At 36.3% G+C, this 19,755-nt stretch overlaps 1 protein-coding gene across 1 annotated transcript in view; it reads left to right on the top strand.

Annotated features, from left to right (window-relative positions):
- The window catches only part of RAB3GAP2 (RAB3 GTPase activating non-catalytic protein subunit 2), a 127,629-nt gene that overhangs the window by 58,046 nt on the left and 49,828 nt on the right, over positions 1 to 19,755 (top strand). The window contains 7 exon segments of the mRNA XM_020982238.2: positions 918 to 1,016; positions 4,445 to 4,593; positions 7,214 to 7,293; positions 7,398 to 7,487; positions 10,329 to 10,357; positions 10,360 to 10,467; positions 15,760 to 15,976. Of these exon segments, the coding sequence (XP_020837897.1) occupies positions 918 to 1,016; positions 4,445 to 4,593; positions 7,214 to 7,293; positions 7,398 to 7,487; positions 10,329 to 10,357; positions 10,360 to 10,467; positions 15,760 to 15,976 (772 nt within the window).

Below are 19,755 nucleotides of genomic sequence, written 5' to 3' on the forward strand. Positions count from 1 at the left end.
TTTGTGAAGCTATGTATGCTCTTTTCTGGTGTGAAAAATATAGTTGCTCATTGCCTCTTATTAGTTTTGAATTGCACTGACTACAAGTCCAGTTATTTATCTGTATTGTGGGTCATGTTCAATTGATGATATGGGAAACTAAATCTATTTTTTTTACCTGTATTCATCGTGCTTTTAAAATTGGGTTTTATTTTTCTTTTGCTGAAGTATTCATCTTAGCTTTATAGAGGGAACTGAATGAAAATTTACCTGTGTTCTAATATCTGGTCTGTTGGTTAGCTGATACAGTCAGGAAACATATAGTAAATACTATGTGAGACAAACTGTAAATAACTATGTACATACAAGATATAGTCAGAATAAATGGAAGATAATCTTAGAGGGGAGGCACTAGCAGGGGATGGGATAGGAGGAAGTGAACTGGGAGCTTTTGCAAGAATTCTATAATCTAAGTTGGTAACCCATAACATTGAATGTTACTCTTTCTTTACTTACTGTTGTGCTTTATTTAAATGGAATTATTCATGACAGAGTTTCTTTTGCCATTCACTTATTCTAGTACTGCTATTAACATCTGTATCTACCAGACTGACAAATGTGTTTGATTTTCTGCTTTATGTATAACACTTTCTTGAGTACATTAAATCCCATTGTGATCTGCTGTTATTACTTGAATTCTATCTTTAATGTTCTATATATTCTTCATTGAAGCTAATAAACCAATTAACAATTATATGTTTGCTTCCTTACTGACAAAGATTGTCAATTGACAATTTTTTTAAAATGACAGTTTTAAAAAACAAATTGAGTGACTTCATCTTAGTTTTTCATGATAAAAAATTTTAGTTGAATTATAACAATTTGGAAAGGAAATTAAAAAAAATACTTCCTAATGTCTGTAATTCTTAATTCTATAGCTGCAGCATCGGGTAATGAAAACATACAGCCACCACCTTTAGCGTATAAGAAATGGGGTCTACAGGATATTGACACCATAATTGATCATGCAAGTATTGGTAAGCATTAGTATTTGAATTTTTAAAATTACTTTAGTAGTATTTATTTAGGGAGTTCTCATGTCATTGTTACCGTGACAGTAGCTCACATGTGGTACTTTAAAGGGTACAATAGTCAAGCAGATAATAAAAATATCACCATTTTACAGATGAGGAAGTTGGGGCTTAGAGAATCAACATACATTTATTAAGTACATACTATGCAATAGGCATTGTGCTGCGTGCTTGGGACACCAAGAAAGGCAAAAACTGTGCCTACTTTCAAGGAGCTTAAATTCTAGTGGGGAAGACAACATGTAAATTACTATAAAAGATCTGTATAGAGCAGAGAGAAGATAATCTCAGAAGGGAAGGCTTTAGCAGCTAGAAGTATAGTGTTAAGGCCTTCTGTGGAAGGTAACATGTAAGCTGAGTCTTGAAGAAAGTCAGGAGGTAAGGCAGAGGTAAGGAGGCAGAGCAGTCCATGCATGAGGGACAGAAGGACAAAGACCTCAAGAGGTAGGAGCTGGAGTATTACATGTGAGGAACAGCCAGGAAAGCCAGTCACTGTAGCTGGATCATAAAGAGTGTGGAGGGGAGTAAAGGGAAAAGAAAACTGGAAAAAGAAGGGGCCAGATTGTGAAGGTCTTTAATTGTCAAGTAAAGAATTTTACCTATGATTCTAACTTAGGGAGTCTGGAGTTTATTTAGTAGGAGAGTGATGTGGCTACATCTGTACTTAAGAGAAATCTTTGGAAGCTGAGGGGAGTGTGGATTAGAATTGGGAGAAATAAGGCAGGAAGAATGATTAGAAGGTAATTGTAATAGTTTAGTCAAGAGGTGATGCAGATGTGAACCAAGGCAGTGATTGTTTGAGGGAGAGAAGGGGACATATGAGAAAAGTTGTAAAGAAAGAAATGAAAAATTTATCAAAAAATTGAATATCCTTTGGAGTGAGTGAGAGTGAAGAGTTAAGGATGACACTTAGATTTTGAGCCAGCATTAATGAGAGGATGATGGTGCCTGTGACAGTAATAGGGAACTTGAGAAGAGGGCAGGATTTTTTTGGAAAATAATGAAATTCTATTTTGCCTACGAGACATTGAACTTCCAGATGTTTAAGAAATAATGAGCAGGAACTATGAGTAATGAGACTATGTTCCTCTATGGAAAGAAAAATGTCATGTTCTTAGTGAAAAATTCATAGATTGAAGTGGTCATGCAAGGTCACATAGCTTCATGTCTAAAATAATGGAGAGTAAGATATCTTTACAGTTTTAATGTTAAACATATGACCTATACTATTAATATACTTTTAGAAAGTATATGTGTGATAATTGATTTGTCTTATTTACTGGTTGGCCTCATTCCACAGAAATATTTAAACCTTTGGATAGTTCAGTCTCTCAGAATTATAGCCTTCAAACTAAATTCCTGTCATTAAAAACAGATTAAACAAATTTGAACTTGCAGTTACTGTCTAATAAGAAGTGATGCAAAGCATTAGTAATAGTGAATTAAAGCAGTAAAAAATTTCAAATTTAATCTCAATTTTGAAATTTAATAATATCATTTTGTTAAAACCTTTTAACTGTATTTATAAACTTTTATTATTCCTTTCTCCCTTCCCTTTATCTCCTCATTCTCTCCCTCTCCCTTCAAAAAAGAATCAGTGCCATTTGAATTACTCATTCAGAGGAGTATTTGTTCAACTAGGTTTGAGTATTCAGCAGGAGAGAAGCTGGGGAAAAAGTAATGCGCCATCTTCCAAATTTTCTGTTATTGTTAAAGGGGCCAGTCACCCAGGCTCACAACCTTTGTGTCATCCTTGACTCTGTACTCTCATTTACCCCTCATGTCCAAGCTCGTCACAATCTGACTCCTTACCCTTGCAGTCTTGGGGATCTTAAGACTGGAGGGTAGAACCTTTTAGTCTCTAGACTCTGGTCTCTTAAGGTGTATGGTATTAGTGGTTATTTACACAATATCTATATATACAATAACAAGATAAACTTATCAAGTAACTATTATATTGCTATGTTAACTATTATAAACTCTAAGATTTCATTTGAAAGTTTTAGTTACTCAGTTTTATTTGCTAACTTGGTAGTGCTTCACTTTATATTTGCCTAAGCAGCAGCACCTGAACTTTTTGATTTCTGCCCTCTCTTGGTAAAGAGTTAACTAGAGGTTAGAGTTTTTGTTTCAAGGCTTACAATTGGCAAGTTTCTTATTTTATATTTAGCATATAAACTACCACTTGTTTTTGGAACTGTTTAAAACTGTAAAGGACCATTTATATGCCGTGATCCAGGTGATATTCATAGCCTTTAAATTCACCAGTACTGTGGCCTGCTAGATATGCATGAAGTCTATGAAAAAAATGCTAAGTAACAAATACGCTGCTTGTAGATCTAAAAAAAAAACAACTAAGTTTAGAAACCTGAGTTAGGCATGCTTAGTTGTTGAAATTGGCCAACCTTTAGCATGCTCGGCAGTTTGAACATGCCCTATATGCATCAATTTACTAAACCTAAGGTCCTCCAACCAACAGGTTGTGACCTACCTAGTAGAACTGTATGCTGTTGGCCATCTCTGTACTCACTTGTCCCCCAGAGGGAAACAAACACAACCAAGAGCAGTGGTTCTCTTCTCCTTTTTTCAGTATGGGATGGTGAGCACCTGTAGCTCCCACTGGTACACTAAATATTTTGGAAGTAGAAAGTCACTTATTGTTAAAGAAAAAAAAGTTTAAAATCCCTGGTTTACAAAATAGTTTATTGTAGCTTTTGTTTATATGTGCTATTTTTGACATTTCTTAGAATCAGGAAAGATAGATTACTAATATTAATGTGTAGTAATCCTTTCAATATTTTAGACTGTTTTATTGAATTCTTTTTTCGTGACAAAACTTGTCAAATGAATAGAAACATAACTCCAGCATTTAAAAAAAACTTTAAAAAAATCTTTGTATTTTAAGGTAAAACTAAATACAAATATCATTGGATCAGGAGCTGGAAGCAGATTTTAGACATACTGTAGTTCAGCCTACTTATTTTACAGATAAGGAAACTAAGATTCAGAAGGGATGTGATTTTCCTTTTTTTGGGGGGGGGGCTAGGCAGTGGCGCTAAGTGACTTGCCCAGGGTCACACAGTAGTGTCAAGTGTCTGAGGCCAGATTTGAACTCAGGTCCTCCTTTCTCCAGGGCCAGTGCTCTATCCACTGTGCCACCTCACTTCTCCAAGGGTTGTGATTTTCTCAAATGTCACACAGCTAGTAAATAGTAGAACCAGGATTCAAACCCAGGACCTTTGACCTCAGATTTAGTGATCATTCCCCAATCATTGCCTTGCCTTTTACTATATTTAAAAACAAATCTTAACTAAAAATTTAGCAGTCTGAAATAACAGTTTTTCAGGAGTTTTAATATTGTTATTTTGTCATAGGAATCATGACACTATCTCCTTTTGATCAAATGAAAACAGCTTCAAATATAGGTGGATTTAATGCAGCAATAAAAAATAGTCCACCTGCAATGTCTCAATACATTACTGTTGGGTCAAATCCATTTACTGGTTTCTTCTATGCTTTAGAGGTATGTATTCCATAAATTAACATTTATTAACATGATTAAGGTAAACATTTTGACTTTTTAAACTCTTTTTTCCTTTCCTATTTTTATGTGCATAGACATCTCTGTGAGTTATTCTATTATTAGAAATTTACTTTTACTTCAAACTTTCTAGTTCCCTACTAAAAAAAAGGTTTAAAAGTATTTTTAGCAATGTACCCTGAAAGGTTAATATTTATTTTACAACAGAAGAATTTAACTATGTTATGTAATGTGCTTGATGGAAAATTTAAGTTAAATTCAAGAAGCTGTTTGACAGCAAATTGACTACTTGACATTATCAGATAGGTTTTTGGTTTGTTTTAAACAAGGCAGATTCCTTTTGAGAACTGCTTTTTTGTCTTATCACATGCTTAATATTTTATAGGGCTACGTGATTTTTTAAATGTATTTTTAGCCAGAAAAATGATCTTGATTGCTATATTAAGACCTGCTAATGAAAAACACTCAAAGTATATTATCAACAAAATATCTTGTGTATATTTTTCTCTTAATAAACTTTGAAAACCATATAAGCCTTTTATTCGGTTTGAAAATAGGAAGAAAATTTCTTATGGACCTAATATTCGGTGGTGTGTATATATATATATATATATATACTTGAAATACTCACTTTATGACTTCAGTATTCTAAATTAGTATGAATATAGGCCACACTTTCCCCCAAATATGATATACCTGAGTATAGTCTGTAATGGTGCTTTTAGTAGCTTAGATATAGCTTAAAATTTAGTTGTCTTCCAGACAAAAACAGCTACTGAAAGCTTTTCCTTTGGCCAGGAAAGGTGCTGGGAATCTGATGTAATCGTATACCTCTGTTTCTTCAAGGTCACAGATGCAGATCCCTCCTGCTTACATTTCCAGAGAAACTGTATTCATCCCTGTTCTGAGTCCTTTGGACATAGAGATTTCAATATAAATCTCATCATATCTCACTTGTTCCCCCATGTCTTGGAGATTGTAGTAAACCAGTAGATGTGGTAGGTGGGAAGGGATCTTGGGGAAAGTTTTCTTTCTAGAAGTTAGTACTTTATCCCATAGCTCAGGCTTTATTTCTCACTTCTTGAGAGAGGATGATAGTTTCTGCTGTTTGAAGCTTCAAAGGCTCTATGGGGTTCAGTGTCATGGGCAGGACTGGTAGATGACATGGAATTGTGGGTTTTCTAAATTTTGTGGTTGAGCAAGGGATGCCTAGGGAGTGGTGTAAGAAAAGAGGCAGAAAGAAAATGATGTATCTCTGTGACTCTCTAACTCTGTTTTCCCTGTTTGTTTGCCATTTTCAGCTTCCCTACTTTTGTGTGTTCCTTACGGTGATGCTTTACATTTTTTTAGGGGGAGAAGGTTGTTTTAGTTTAGTTTTAGAAAAGAAATCAGATTTATAGGTCAGTGTGATATATTGGTAATTTTGTATAATTATAACTTTCCTTTCATTGTGTTGTTATTTTAGGGATACAGTTTATATTTTAAGTGGTCTACTCAGACAAATGTGATATATCTTTTACTTCTTGGACCATTTTCATAAACTTCTTATATTTAAAAGAAGTGGTTAGTTCAGAATATATTTTCAGCTCTAAAACAACATTTCTTTAAAAAAAAACCCACTAGAGATGTAATTTCATTGGTAGAGGGAAGAAACTTCCTATTTCCCTACAACTTGGAGAATTGCCTTGTGGCACCAAGGGATTGGTTTCTTAATTTCCCCAGAATTGTACATCTAGTGTGTTTGACAGAAACAGTACTTGAGCAACAGGGTTAAACGAAGTTACTGTATTTTAAAAAACTGATCTATCAAAATTACTTAGTAATGGAAATGATACTGAAATTAAGGTCCCAGTGCCTCTTCCTTGAAATCTCAATTGCTAAAACACTTCTGTTTTTTGATGTCCTTAAGTTTCTGATACCTAACTTGCATGTCCTTATGTCATTTGTACTTTTCATTGCCTAAATTTCATACCTGAATTTTAATACCTTCCTGGGTAAACAGACAATAAGCTTCAGAATTGATCATGATAACCCACAAGCAATTTGAGAGAAGGAACATTTGCAAGGAGAGAGAAAGTAGACTTTCAAAAGAGCAAATTCTGGCTCCTATGACTTCTGAACTTTATCTCTTTTTTAAGGTTGTTAATTTTGACTGAGAGGTCAGATTTGGTACCACTTCTCATTTCTCGTGTGAAAAACAACCTCAAAATTCTTTCTACTTTTTCATATGTAGATATTATGAGATCTAGTTGAGTGTAGATGGTGAATCTAATAGTGCTTTTAAAAAGAGGGGGGGGACCCTAAGTTTGGAAGTGAAAAAAGAAAGAGTGGACTTTTTCCTGATAATTGTGCTCTTAAAAATTAAATTTTACTTTGGAAATTAGGTTCCCTCTTAAAGTAAAACTATAACTGTGTCTTGAGGTAAGCTGTGAATTTTTATTAGAGTAGACTTGACCAGTCTTCCAAAATTCTTTGAATTTAGATTATTTTGAAAAGACTTTTTTCTTTTGTCCGATGCCAGATTTTTTTATGTAAAGATGGTTATCTTTTTCTTATTTGTTTTCTTAGGTTTAAAATTTGTGTTCTTTTGTTATTTCCTTAGGGAAGTTCACAGCCGTTGCTGTCTCATGTTGCTTTAGCAGTTGCGAGTAAACTGACTTCTGCTTTATTTAATGCTGCAAGGTAATGGGATTCAGAATAACTTCACATACACTTAGCTTTGTTTTAAGACTGCATTTTAATGTTTTAGAATCATTAGTGTTATTCTTAATTCATTTTGTTTCAAGTGGCTGGCTTGGTTGGAAGAGTAAGCATGAAGAGGAAGCTATTCAAAAGCAGAAACCAAAAGTTGAACCAGCAACACCATTAGCTGTAAGGCAAGTCTGATATGTAGTTTTTAAAAATATTTTTCATAAGTCCAATTTGGCTGTTGAATTTTGTAATTTTTATAAATTTCCAGTTCATTTGTCATTGGTTGTCCATCAATCTGCTCATTCTTTAGAGCTGTTAGGATACCAACTGAAATATTTACTTTTTTCTCTCTTTGTTGTAATATAAAATGAGTCCACTAAAGACTATTGAATTCCTTTCTTTAAAAAGTTATAATAGCATGTCACTAAGAGAAGCAACATGGCCTTAGAGTTAGGAAGACCTGAGTTCTAACCTTGTCTCTGATTCATACTGTATGACCATGCACAAATTGTGTGACCATGGGCAAGCCACTTTAATCCTTTAATGGCCCAGAAGCTCTTTAAACTGTAAGATACTGTTAAAGTTGTCAATTTGCATTGGTGGAAAGAGTTTTCTCACACTGGTGAAATAACATATCTGAAACAACAATAACACATGTAGCTACTTTGGACAAGATTTAGTTCATTTGTTAAAATATTAATAATAGAATCAAAGCATAGTGATAAAGATATGTGAGCATGTATCAGAGAGTCAAATTGTGTTAGCCTGGAATACATTAGTAGTATTACAGAATAGTCTGTGTATTATGCCTCTGTTTTTATTTTCTGCTTATTTACTATTGAGTAAGATAGAGTCAGGAAAGAAAATACCATTTAAATTAGATTTCTTTCTGTTTAGTAGATCCTTCTGAAGAACTATTATTTAAAGTTTATTTAGTGCATTAACTTTGAGAACCAGGAAAGATACAAAAAAATTAATGAAATATTCATTAATTACCTGAAATGTGAAAGTTGCTACTCTAAGGACCCTTAACTTCTTCTTTGAGCTTCAGTTTCCACATCTATACGATGTGGCTGCTATTTGCCCTGCTTGTTTCACAGGATTGTTTTATGGAAAGGACTTTGTAAACCTTAAAGTATTAGAGAAATATGAGATGATGATGATGATGATTCTGAATATAGCTGTAACATAGACTCTACTCTCAAGGAATTTACAATCTAATGGGGAAGAGGGCAGTGATCACGAATAACTAGATTATAATGGAATAAGTATAGAGCTTGAGAGATTCAGGCAAAGTTCTGTGAACAGTTTGAGAATCATTTTCACCGGGGGGGGGGAAGGATCGTGAAGGTAAGGGCTTCATGGAGGAGATGGCACCAGAGTTGTGTGTTGAAGGAATGGAGGGATTTCTATAGGTGGTCATTGTCAGGAGAGTAGGGCAGATCCATTCTAGGCATGGAGGACTGTGTGAACAAATGCATAGAGATCTGAGAGGGAAGAACAAGAACAGAAGATGAAGGACAGTCTAGTTTGAATAAGAGATGATATTAGGAAAGTAAATTGGATTTAGATGATGAAAAGTGTTGGATTCTGGAACTAAGAATTAATACTTTATTCTGTAGGCAACAAGGAACCACTGATGGGTTTTGTGTAGAAGGGTGTCATGGCCAGAAGAGTGCATTAGGAAAATAATATAGGCAATGATGTGAAGGTTAGATTGGAGAAAGTGTAGTATGCAAATAGGAGATGTATTTAAGTGGCTAATTATAATAGTCTAAGAATATTCAAGGGCGTGAACAAGGACAGTTATAGTGGAATGGAGAGAAGGGAGGAATGCTAGAGATTTGTGGAGAAAGAAAAGACAGGTCTTGGCAACTGATTGGATGTGTATTATGATGGAAAAAGAAGAGTCAGGTTACTTTAAGATTATATGGCTGGGTGACTAGGAGAATAGTGGGTTCTTTAAAAGAAATAAAGGCTGAGGGCAGGTTAGATAATAATTTAATAAGAAACATACTGGTGTGGTAGAACTTTTAGAAAGAAATATCCATTGGGCAGTTGAAAATAGGGAGCTGCACCTGTGGAGAAAGTTGGAGATGAAGAGAGAGATTAGAGGTCATTTACACAAGAATGATAATTAAAACCATAGTAGTGTATGAAATTACTAAGAGAGAAAGTGTAGAGAGAAAAAAGGGAAGGCAAGGACAGAACTTTAGGTAAAAACTACATTTGAGGATTTAGAGGAGAATGAGGAATGAACAAATAAGACAGAAGGCATAGCCAGACTTCTGAGGAAACAAAACAGATGTGACAAAGTTTATGCATCAACACTCACACACTGTAGTCTTAGGAGACCCCTCAGTCCCTCACTTAGAGAGTATTTACTCTTAAGTGATATATAAATCTGACAAGAATGGCTATCTGCTTTCCAGGTCTTTAGCAAATTCAAAAGGAGGAGACGCTCCATTACAGGTAGGCATATTGGCAACTAAAGGGAATGACAAGTAACAGTATGAAAGTAAGGAAAGAGACAAAAAAAGTAGCAGACATATGAATGAAAAAAGCATAGCTGTCTAGTGCCATTTTGTGCACATACCTCAAATAGGCAACGACAGTATATGAGTGTAAAATAATTGTAATGTTGGTTCCAAATCATCAAAAAAACGACAAGTTGTCTTCACTCAGCTTTATTTACAGAAGGCAGAGAAGTGAGACTACATTTTAGAAAGATTTTAATTCGGATTTAAATAAATAGTTTTGATGTTTAAAGAGGTAAATGCTCAGTTATTTTGAAAACTCACCTACCCAGAATGGTTCATTTTCTTATTCCAGATGGCCAATTTATAGCCCAGAACTCTTTATTAGAAAACATTCATGTTTGATCAGCCCACAAAAATGAATATTAATTTGAGGCAAGTTTCATTTTTAAAAGTTGAAACAAATACACTCTTTTGTTTAAATGTTTAATGATTTTTTCCTACTTCACAAGATTGTGATATGTTTTTGTGTTTTCTTTTTAATATCAGATTTGGGCTTCCTGATTCAAGGCGCCATGGGAAAGCATATGTCTCTCTCCATGTAACACACTAGCAGCAGTAACTGACGATTTTGGCAGAGTTATTTTATTAGATGTGGCAAGGGGACTTGCAGTTCGCATGTGGAAAGGTACTACCTTGGATAAATCTAGGAGCTTCTTTTTGAATTTCACTCTTTGAACAGATATCTAACTAAAACATTTTGTAATGATTTTGAAAATGCTTTGTTGTATTTTAATTTTGATTTTATTTTGAAAGATCAACATGGTAACCACTGTAGAACTGAAATATTATTGGATCTGTTTTCCATAGCTTAATTATACATAATACATGAATAGTCAGTGTATCTATGATGACACCAATTCATAAATTCCCTTCACCATTGATGATTGTGACTTAATCATATATAAACATATACCATACGCAATATAGGAGAAGCATTGGAGTCAAAAGAACCTGAGTTGAAGTCCCACCTGCTACATATACTAAATATATGACCATGGACAAATCACTTGATCTTTTAGTGCCCCTTGGCAACACTCTAAGACTATTTAGTTAACAAAAGAGTACCTGATTTGCATCAATGGAGGGAATTTCCATACTAATTAAATCAAAACTAAAATCTTAATCTGTCTGATTATTTCAGTTGATAGTATGCTAGACAGTCTCTTTTTAAGCCAATCGTAGTTAACCCATTCCTGTGAAGAAAATACTTTTATGATCTAGCAAAGCAGTTTGGCTCTGACTTTGGTACCAAAAGACTACTTGTAAATAATGCCCATTACAAAGGGTTAAGGATAGTTTGAATATCCTTAATAATCCATTATAGATCAGTCAAAGTTTTACTAAGTTATTTTTGAACATATTTGTGCGCTTGTTGAAATAACAGACTATAAGTTTCTGACTTCATATGTAAAGCTGCCTTTTTCATTTGTTCAGTCAGCAAGCATTGTTATATATGTATATTGTATTATGTGGCAAACATTGAAGATGCAAAGAAAAAATGAAATATCTCTCAAGATGCTTACATTTTCTTGAAAAGAACAACATATATTTATATAAGTGCATGAAGTACACTCTTGATTTCTTGGGAGACACACTAGCAATTGGAGTGATTAGGAAACTAGACCTCATATATGAGGGACCGTTTCAATTGGGCTTTGAAGGAAAACATTGATTCTAAGAGAGGGAAGTGAGAAAGAAGTACATATCAGGTGTGGGGGATAACCCATACAAAGGCATGTAGATTCAAATGAAATGACATAAATTATAAATAGGAAGAAGATCCATTTGCTTAGGTTGAAGTGTATATGAAGGGAAGCAATTTATAATAAGATTGGATTGGAGCCCTGTTATAAAGAGCTTTTAGTGCTAAATAAAGGAATTTATATTTGATCCTAGAGTAACAATGAACAGTTGGAACTTCTTGAGCAGGAAAGTGACAATTTCAAACATGTGCCCTAGAAATATCATTTTGACAGCTATGTGGTGGACCAAGAGGAGAGGAGAGAGATTTTTGGCAGGGAAATCAATTAGGAAATTATCACAGTAACTCTTGGCTATGTGTGATGAGGGCTTGAGTTAGGTTGGTTGTAGTAGTGTGAATGGATAGAAGGGTGATTCTACTGTGAAAGATGTTTTGAGGTAGAATCAGCAAGAATTGGCAACTACTGGTGAATGAGAAATTGAGGATAGATGATTCAGGCCTTAAATCTGAATGACTGTAAAGATGATGGTACCCTTAACAATGGCACATTTCAGTATTTCAAGTGTCTGTGATTTTATGGTGTGGGTGCTTCCTCTGCTGTCACAAATCTTATACCCTCCTTAGTTTTACCATTGGTCTTTGTGAATTGCTCAGCCCAACCTTTGAATGATGAAATTCTCTGAACTAAACTGAGATGGCCCTTAAATAACAGGAATACAGCCTACTCCTAGGCCTATACCTCAAGCTTTTCTAGCTTGGTAGGATCTATCACTGCCAGACCTCATGATAACCTGAGGGCTCTGAAGGCCTCAGAGAGCCTACTTACCTTGATGAGGCACCAAAGAAGAAGGCCTTTAAGTGGAGGGGTACATACACATTTTTTTGTATTCTTAATATCTTATGTACTATCACATCCCAATAGGATTATAAACATGTCTTATGTTGCTGTTGTGCCATTCACAGATCTAGATATCTGTCAGCACAAGAAAAATCTCTGATTTTACTAATGCAGGAAAACCTTACACCAACACAAGTCACAATCCAATTTTCCTATCTTAGAGAGTTGTCTGAGTCTCAGAGAGGTTAAATAATTTTTGCAGCATCACACTATGAGTTAATGAATGTCAGAGATTGTTTGATCACTAAGTCTCCCTGACTTGAAGTCTAGCAGTCTATTCATTCTGTCACTATGCCTCTCTACTATAGTAGTCACTTAATAAATACTTACTAAATTAAATTGATTTGCATTGAATAAAATCCTGCTTTATAGGTCAAAACCAAGCCTTATCCTTTTGTTTATTCATTCTGGGTAGCACCAAATTTACTAGGTGGCACACAAGGTTAAGAAATACTTGATTACATTTTCCTTTTACTAAGTGAGTTCTATGTTCGTAACAAAACATTTCCATAATTCTGTTGTAATTCAGTTTTTGTTTTGTTTTAACAATCTTTTGTATAGAACCTGGTAAAAGACTTCTAAGTAGTGTTAGCTATTAGTTCTCCCTGTCTTTATACTTATGCTTCAAAGAAGTCCAGTAAATGAATGAGATGTTTGTTTAACAAATATTTATGGAATACATACTATGTGTAAGGCCCTATGAGGAACACAGAGTTGTGTAAGACAAGATCCCTGCCTTTTAAAAGCTCTATGGTATAATAAGGAAGATAGCTTCGTTATTATATTCATAGCTTGCTATAGATTGAAGTAATAGAAAGATATCATTTATCAAGGGCTTACTATATGTCAGGTACTGTGGTAAGGGCTGGTGATACAGATAAAACAATCAAGACAGCTTCTGCCCTCAAGTTGCTTAATAGCTAATGGGGGAAGACAGTATATAAAGGGAAGCTGAGAAATGGGGGTGGGGCTGGGTGCCATGTGCAATGGCATGGTTTGGAGCTGGTAGCTAGGAAGTGAAGTAGAAGCATGGTTCTAGGCAAAATAAGTCAAATACATCTATTAGAGCCTTATTAGCTTCCTTCTAGCTAGTAGCCAAGAATGCCATATTGTTGTGTAGTCATTTCAGTCATATTTGACTCTTTGTGACCCATTTTGGGGTTTTCTTGGCAAAGATACTGGAGTGATTTGCCATTTCCTTCTTTATAGATGAGTAAATTGAGGCAAACAGGGTTAAGTGACTTGCCCAGGGTCACTGTCCGAGGCCAGATTTGAACTTAGGAAGCTGGATCTTCCTGACTCCAGGCCCTGCACTCTATCCACTGTGCCACCTAGCTGCCCAAGAATGCTATAAGAGTGATATAAGTGCAGAGAAGCTCAAAAAAGAAAAAGAGGTCCTAGACTGGGGCAGGGAGTATTGACTGAGACAAGTAACAGTCTACTGAAACTCCCAACAAGAAACAAATTGACAGACTCAGACTTCGGCCAGGAATTTGCAGAACTCAGACCAGAACAGTGAACAGACTTCCTCCTGGATCACACTGCTTTGAAAGCACTGAAAACTTGCAGGGACCCATGTGGAGCTGTGAAAGTAGCAGGTGGACATAAGGAGACAGAAACTCAGGCCAAACATCCCCTTCAGAAATATGCAGAGCCTGTATTAACATAGCCCAGCATTAACGTAAAGTCCAGAGTCAAGAAGGGGGCTGGAAGAATGAGCAAACAAAAAAAGAACTAAAAAATATAGAGCTGTTATCATGATAGGGAAGCTCAAGACAACAAACACAGAAGAAAAGAATGCCTTGAAAACTTACAAAGCCTCAAATTAAAATGCAGCTGGGACACAAGTCCATTGAGAATTCCTTGAAGAGTTAAAGCAAGAGGTAAGGAGCTAAACATTTATTTTAAAAACCAGTTGAGAGTAGTAAGAGAAAGAACGGAAAAACAAGCAAGGGCTAGGGAAGGAAGATATAAAAATAGCATTAGCAGTTTGGAAAAAGAGGTACAAAACCTTACTGAAGAAAATCTGAAGAAAAATAACTCCTCTTAGAAAATTAGAATTGGCCATATGGAAGCTAGTGACTCTATAAGATATCAAGAAATAATAAAACAAAGCCAAGAAAGAGAGAGAGAGAGAGAGAGAGAGAGAAAGAGAGAGAGAGGAAGGAAAGAAAGAAAAAAAGGAAGGAAGGAAAGAAAGAAAGAAAGAAAACTTGAACTATCTGAGAAAAAACAATTGACCTGGGAAACAAATAGAGGAAAAAATAATTTAAGAATCACTGGACTTCCTGAAAGCCATGAACAGGAAAAGAACTTAGTTTTCTTTTGTAATTACTTGCAATATGATGACTATCCTGATATTTTAGAACCAGAGTACAAAGTGGAAATTGAAAGAATCTGTCAGTCACTTCCTGAAAGAAACACCAAAATGAAAATTCCTATGAATATTATAACCAAACTCCAGAACTCCTAGGCCAAGGGAAAAATACTACAAGCAACCAAAAAGAAAGATTTCAAATACCAAGGAGTCACAATCAGGATCATACATGACTTAGTAGCCATCTCTATAAAAAAAAAAAACAGGACGTAGAATATAATATTTCAGAAGACAAGGGATCTAGTTTTCATACCCAGCAAAACTGAATATAATCATTTAGGGGGGAAAATGAATTTTTAATGAAATAGAGGACTTCAAGACATTCCTGATGAAAAAATCAAAGCTGAGTAGAAAATTTGACATATATACACAGGAGTCAAGAGAGGCATAAAGGGCTAAAAACTCCAGATCCCTCAGCTGATTCTTATGTGGCATGAACTTGAGGCTCTTTACTAGCCTGGTGAACCCATTCTAAACCCTCATCAGTGTAACTTCTAAAAGGTGCCACCCAAAACTAAACACAGAACTCCAGATGTGATCTTACCAAGGTCAAGTACAACAGGACTGTCACAAACACATAGCCTTTCTTAGTGTGGCCAACACACCATTAGCTTTTCATTGATAAGTCAATGGAGAGAAAGATAATTTCTGACTGGGCTCTTAGGCAAGTTTACAGGGAAGAGTGGCATTTGAGTTGGCCCTTAATATATGTAGAAAGAAGATTTAAATTCTTATAAGGATTCACAAAATCATAAAATCTTAGAGTTAGAAAGATCAGCCTTTCATGCAGTGCAGGAATCTCCACATTCTTGTCCTTTTTATAAAATCATCAAATACTTAACAAATAACAATTTTATGAATCTAATAGAATGTTTTAACTAAAATTATGGAAACTGGTACATTTAGATAAAATTATTTCATCTCTTCCTCTTTCTCTAAGGCTACCGTGATGCCCAAATTGGATGGATCCAAATTGTAGAAGACCTTCATGAAAGAGAATCAGAAAAGATGGATTTTTCTCCTTTTGGAAATACACAGGGTCCAAGCAGAGTGGCTCAATTTCTCGTGATCTATGCTCCAAGGAGGGGGATTCTGGAAGTATGGAGCACTCAACAGGGCCCCAGAGTGGGAGCTTTTAATGTGGGGAAACATTGTAGGTGAGTAACAACTTATTTTGCTGATTGAAAAGAAATATTTTAAATTAAGAAATAAGGTTCAGTTATCCTTTCCATGTTGCAACTTTCCCCATTGAGGTTTCAATATATGGCAGGTTGGCGTAAGAAATTAAATGGAAATTTTTTGAGAGTTTTGAGGAAGCTGCAGATGACAAGTGAAGGCCAGCAGATGACACAGATTCCATGACTAAATACTTAACCCGAATTTTGCAATAAGGTATTTTAAACACCCCACAAAAGGAAAAGAAAAAATTCAGACTTCCTCTCTGGTATAAAGGGAGAGCCAAAAATTTTGCATGGATTTTCCAAATTGTGGGGGTGCTATGCCCCTAACCCCTACATTGTGAAAGAAATAATTGTACTTACAATTTCCTTGAGATAAGAGATGATGTTAATTCTTTAATACTGGGTTCCCAGTAAGTCTTTGGAAATTGATTGGTTGGTCTCAATGGCATTTTAGCCTGAGGCACATGGAAAATACCGTGGCCAAAAGCTACTGCTGCCATCTCTTCTTACCTTTTTGTGCCTATGTGAATGGCAGTTTATTTTGTGTCAGTGATTAGAATTCCATTAAAACCTCTGTAGCATTTATGACCGGAATGGTCATTTCTAGCCATGCTGCTTTCATCATGCCTTGCTGGAATAACTTTTCAATACAAAAGTTTATATTGAGCACTTATTTTGATAGGTACCCCCTAATCCCTGTCACACTGTTTTATATTTTGTGGGTGTTCAGTAACAGTAACTGTTTAACAGGTTAGATACAGAGTGGCAAAGAAGGTGAACATGGCTGTTTGCATAAGGCTGATTCAAATTTAAGTTCATTTATTAAGTTATCTAGAGTAGTGAGAGTTTTAGTGACTTGCCCAGAGGGATACAGCTGATATAAATTATAAGTTGCAAAGTAAGTGCCAACTGCATTGGTAGAGGTCATTTCCTTATTCTGAAGTTCACTGTGCTAATGAAATCATGGGTCCAGTTCATTCCCTTTCCCTTAGTCTCTTCTTTCTTCTGTCCTTCAGTTTCATTATCTGAAATGCTATGAGATTCTCAAAGGATTGAATTATTTTAAGGCATCATCCAGTCCAACAACCAGAACAGACTGTGTGCCAGGCACCATGCTAGGTGCTGTGAATCTCCCCCCCGCAAAAAAAGAAGAAAGAAAGAAAGATAGTCCTGGCCCTCAAAGGGGTTACATCCTAATGAGGAGAATAACATATGAAAGAAACTAAAAAGTGCGTGTGGTGGTGGTAGTGGTGGGTGGAGAAAGACCTATACCATAGCATGGTAGGAAGACCTAAGTCAGAGGGGCAGCCTGAAGTAGAGTGGAGATGCAGGCGGCTGAGGCGTCCTTCTCAATATAGAGCTTCTTGGAAGAGGAAGAACCAACTAGTTTTCAGGGTGAAGTTTTTGTGGCATGGTAGAGAAAGACCAGAGCCAGGAGTTCAGCTTCAAGGAGCAATGGAGGAATGTTTCAGAATCACTGAATTTCAGAGCTGGAAGACAACCTCAGGTTTTCTTAAAATGTAGGTCTGACCACGTCACTACTCCAGGTGCCACTTTTACCTTCCTTTTTTGTCATTTAAAGCTCTTCACAGTCTGACCTCTTTCTGCTTTTCCAGTCTTCTTATACTTGACACCCCAACACACAAAGTATAATCTAGCCATACTGCCCTATTTGCTATTCTTTAAACACGGCATTCTATCTCCTCTCTTCCATGCCTTTGTATTGGCTGTACCCCAGGCCTGAAATGCTCTTCTCCCTCATCTCTGCTCCTTAGAATCCTGAGCTTCCTTCAAGATTCAGCTCAAATCCTGTCTTCAGCAGGTCTTTCCTGGTTTTCCCAGCTGCTAGAGCCTCCCACCTGTAAGGTTACTACCTTCCTTTTATTCTGTTTGTAATTTTCTAGCTGTCTTCACATCATACATTCTGCTTTTGGCCTATCATTCTCATCTCCTTCCTACCAGAACCTTGGATAAGGCTCATGGGTCACCCATCTCTAATAGGGGAGCTTTTGCCTTATCTTGCCAGGGCCCAAGTCTCTGCCTATTTCCTGGCCATCTCCATATCATGCCTTATACTCTTTTGCCATTATCCTTATTTTCCTTTTTTTTCCCTTCAAAATTTTTCTTTTCATTTTCTTTTATTTTTTGTTACATTTTAAATTTCAAACTGTCTCCCTCCCTCCCCACTCCACAGTAGAGAAGGCTACCATTTGACACAGAAACATACACACACACACACACAACACCATACTGTGCTTCCTTATCTTCTTCCCAAGGCTTCTACCTTTGGATCCCCTGAGGCTGATGGTGAAATTTCTCTAACCTTTCAGGGAGCCCAGGTTTTTAAGCCTTTTCCTAACCATCTCTACAATGTGTTGCCTAATTGTCCCCTCCCCTTTCTAGCACCTTTTCTGTGTTTCCCCCATTACAAGGTATGCTCCTTGAAGACAAGGACTTGCTTGCTTGTTTTTGTATCCTCAATGCTTTAGCACATACCCGGAGCTTAAATGCTTGCTCTATCCATCTCTCTATCTGTCCATCTAATGTATACACCTGTTTATTTTCAGGTTTCCCCTATTAGAATGTGAGCTCCTTGAGAGCAGACACTGTTTTTGCCTTTTTTTCCCTTTTTTGTATCTCCAACACTTAGCATGGTTCCATGCACATAGTAAGCACTTAATAAAGGCTTGTTGACTGACTGACCTCAGAAGCCAGTCCAACTCATATCTGAAAAAGAATCCCTTGTACTTCATATCTAATAAGTGGTCATTCTAGCCATTACATAAAGCTGTCAAGTCATTAGGAATCCATTACCTACAAAGACAATTCACTCTGCTTTTAGATAGCGTGGTAGGAAATTTTTCCATACATCAAGCCTAAATTTGCTCTTTGCAACTTTTACCTATTTCTGGGTAAGGCAGATCAAATCTAAAACCTCTTCTGTATGATGGATCATCAAATACTTGTTTCTCTTCTCCCTCTTTTCTCTGTCTCACCGAGTTCTACCCAAAAGCTTTCTCAACCTGTCTAGGATAAACAATCTGTTTTTTCTCAAATCTCTTCTCATGTGGCACAGACTTGTGGACTTCAGGGTGCTCTCCTGTTTTTCCTAAAGTGTGTCACCCAGAACTGAGTAGCGTACTTCAGATGTGGTCTGACTAGGCAAACTACTGCAGGACTATCATCTCTTTATTATTGGATGCCATTGCCTGTCTCTTTTTGTATCATCTCTGATGTTAATGCTCTTGGCTGCCGTATCATGATGTTGACTCTGAGCTAGTAGGCCACAAAAACTTTTAGGCATAGTTTTCTCCCTGCCTCAATCCCCTAAGCTTTGTAATCTCAAAGGCTTGTAGAATCTTAGCCTTTGGAAGAGATAGTCTAGTCCAATTCCTTTCAAAGCCTCCATTTGAAGAGTGCTCAAACAGACCAGTCATCTCTTCATTTTCCACCAACTGCCCTCCATACACTGGACTCCACCATGCCCCTGTGCCAGGTACCCTCTGCCCCTCCCCTGATTAGCTTTCTTTTATGTGTTGTCTTCCCCTATCTAATCACAAGCTCCTTGAGGCAAGGAATCTTCTCTTTCTTTTCTTTGTGACCCCAGCACTTAGCACAGTGCTTGTGACAGTTAAGTGCATATGTAGTGTTTACTTACTCACTGCTTCATCTTATGGTTGAGAAACATGAAACCCAGACAAGTGAGCCAAGGTCACATGGCTCCTGTGTGTCAAAATCTGTTCTTGATACCATGC

The sequence above is a fragment of the Phascolarctos cinereus genome, unplaced genomic scaffold, assembly GCF_003287225.1.
Source record: "Phascolarctos cinereus isolate Bilbo 61053 unplaced genomic scaffold, phaCin_HiC Scaffold_5;HRSCAF=322, whole genome shotgun sequence".
Taxonomy (NCBI): domain Eukaryota; kingdom Metazoa; phylum Chordata; class Mammalia; order Diprotodontia; family Phascolarctidae; genus Phascolarctos; species Phascolarctos cinereus.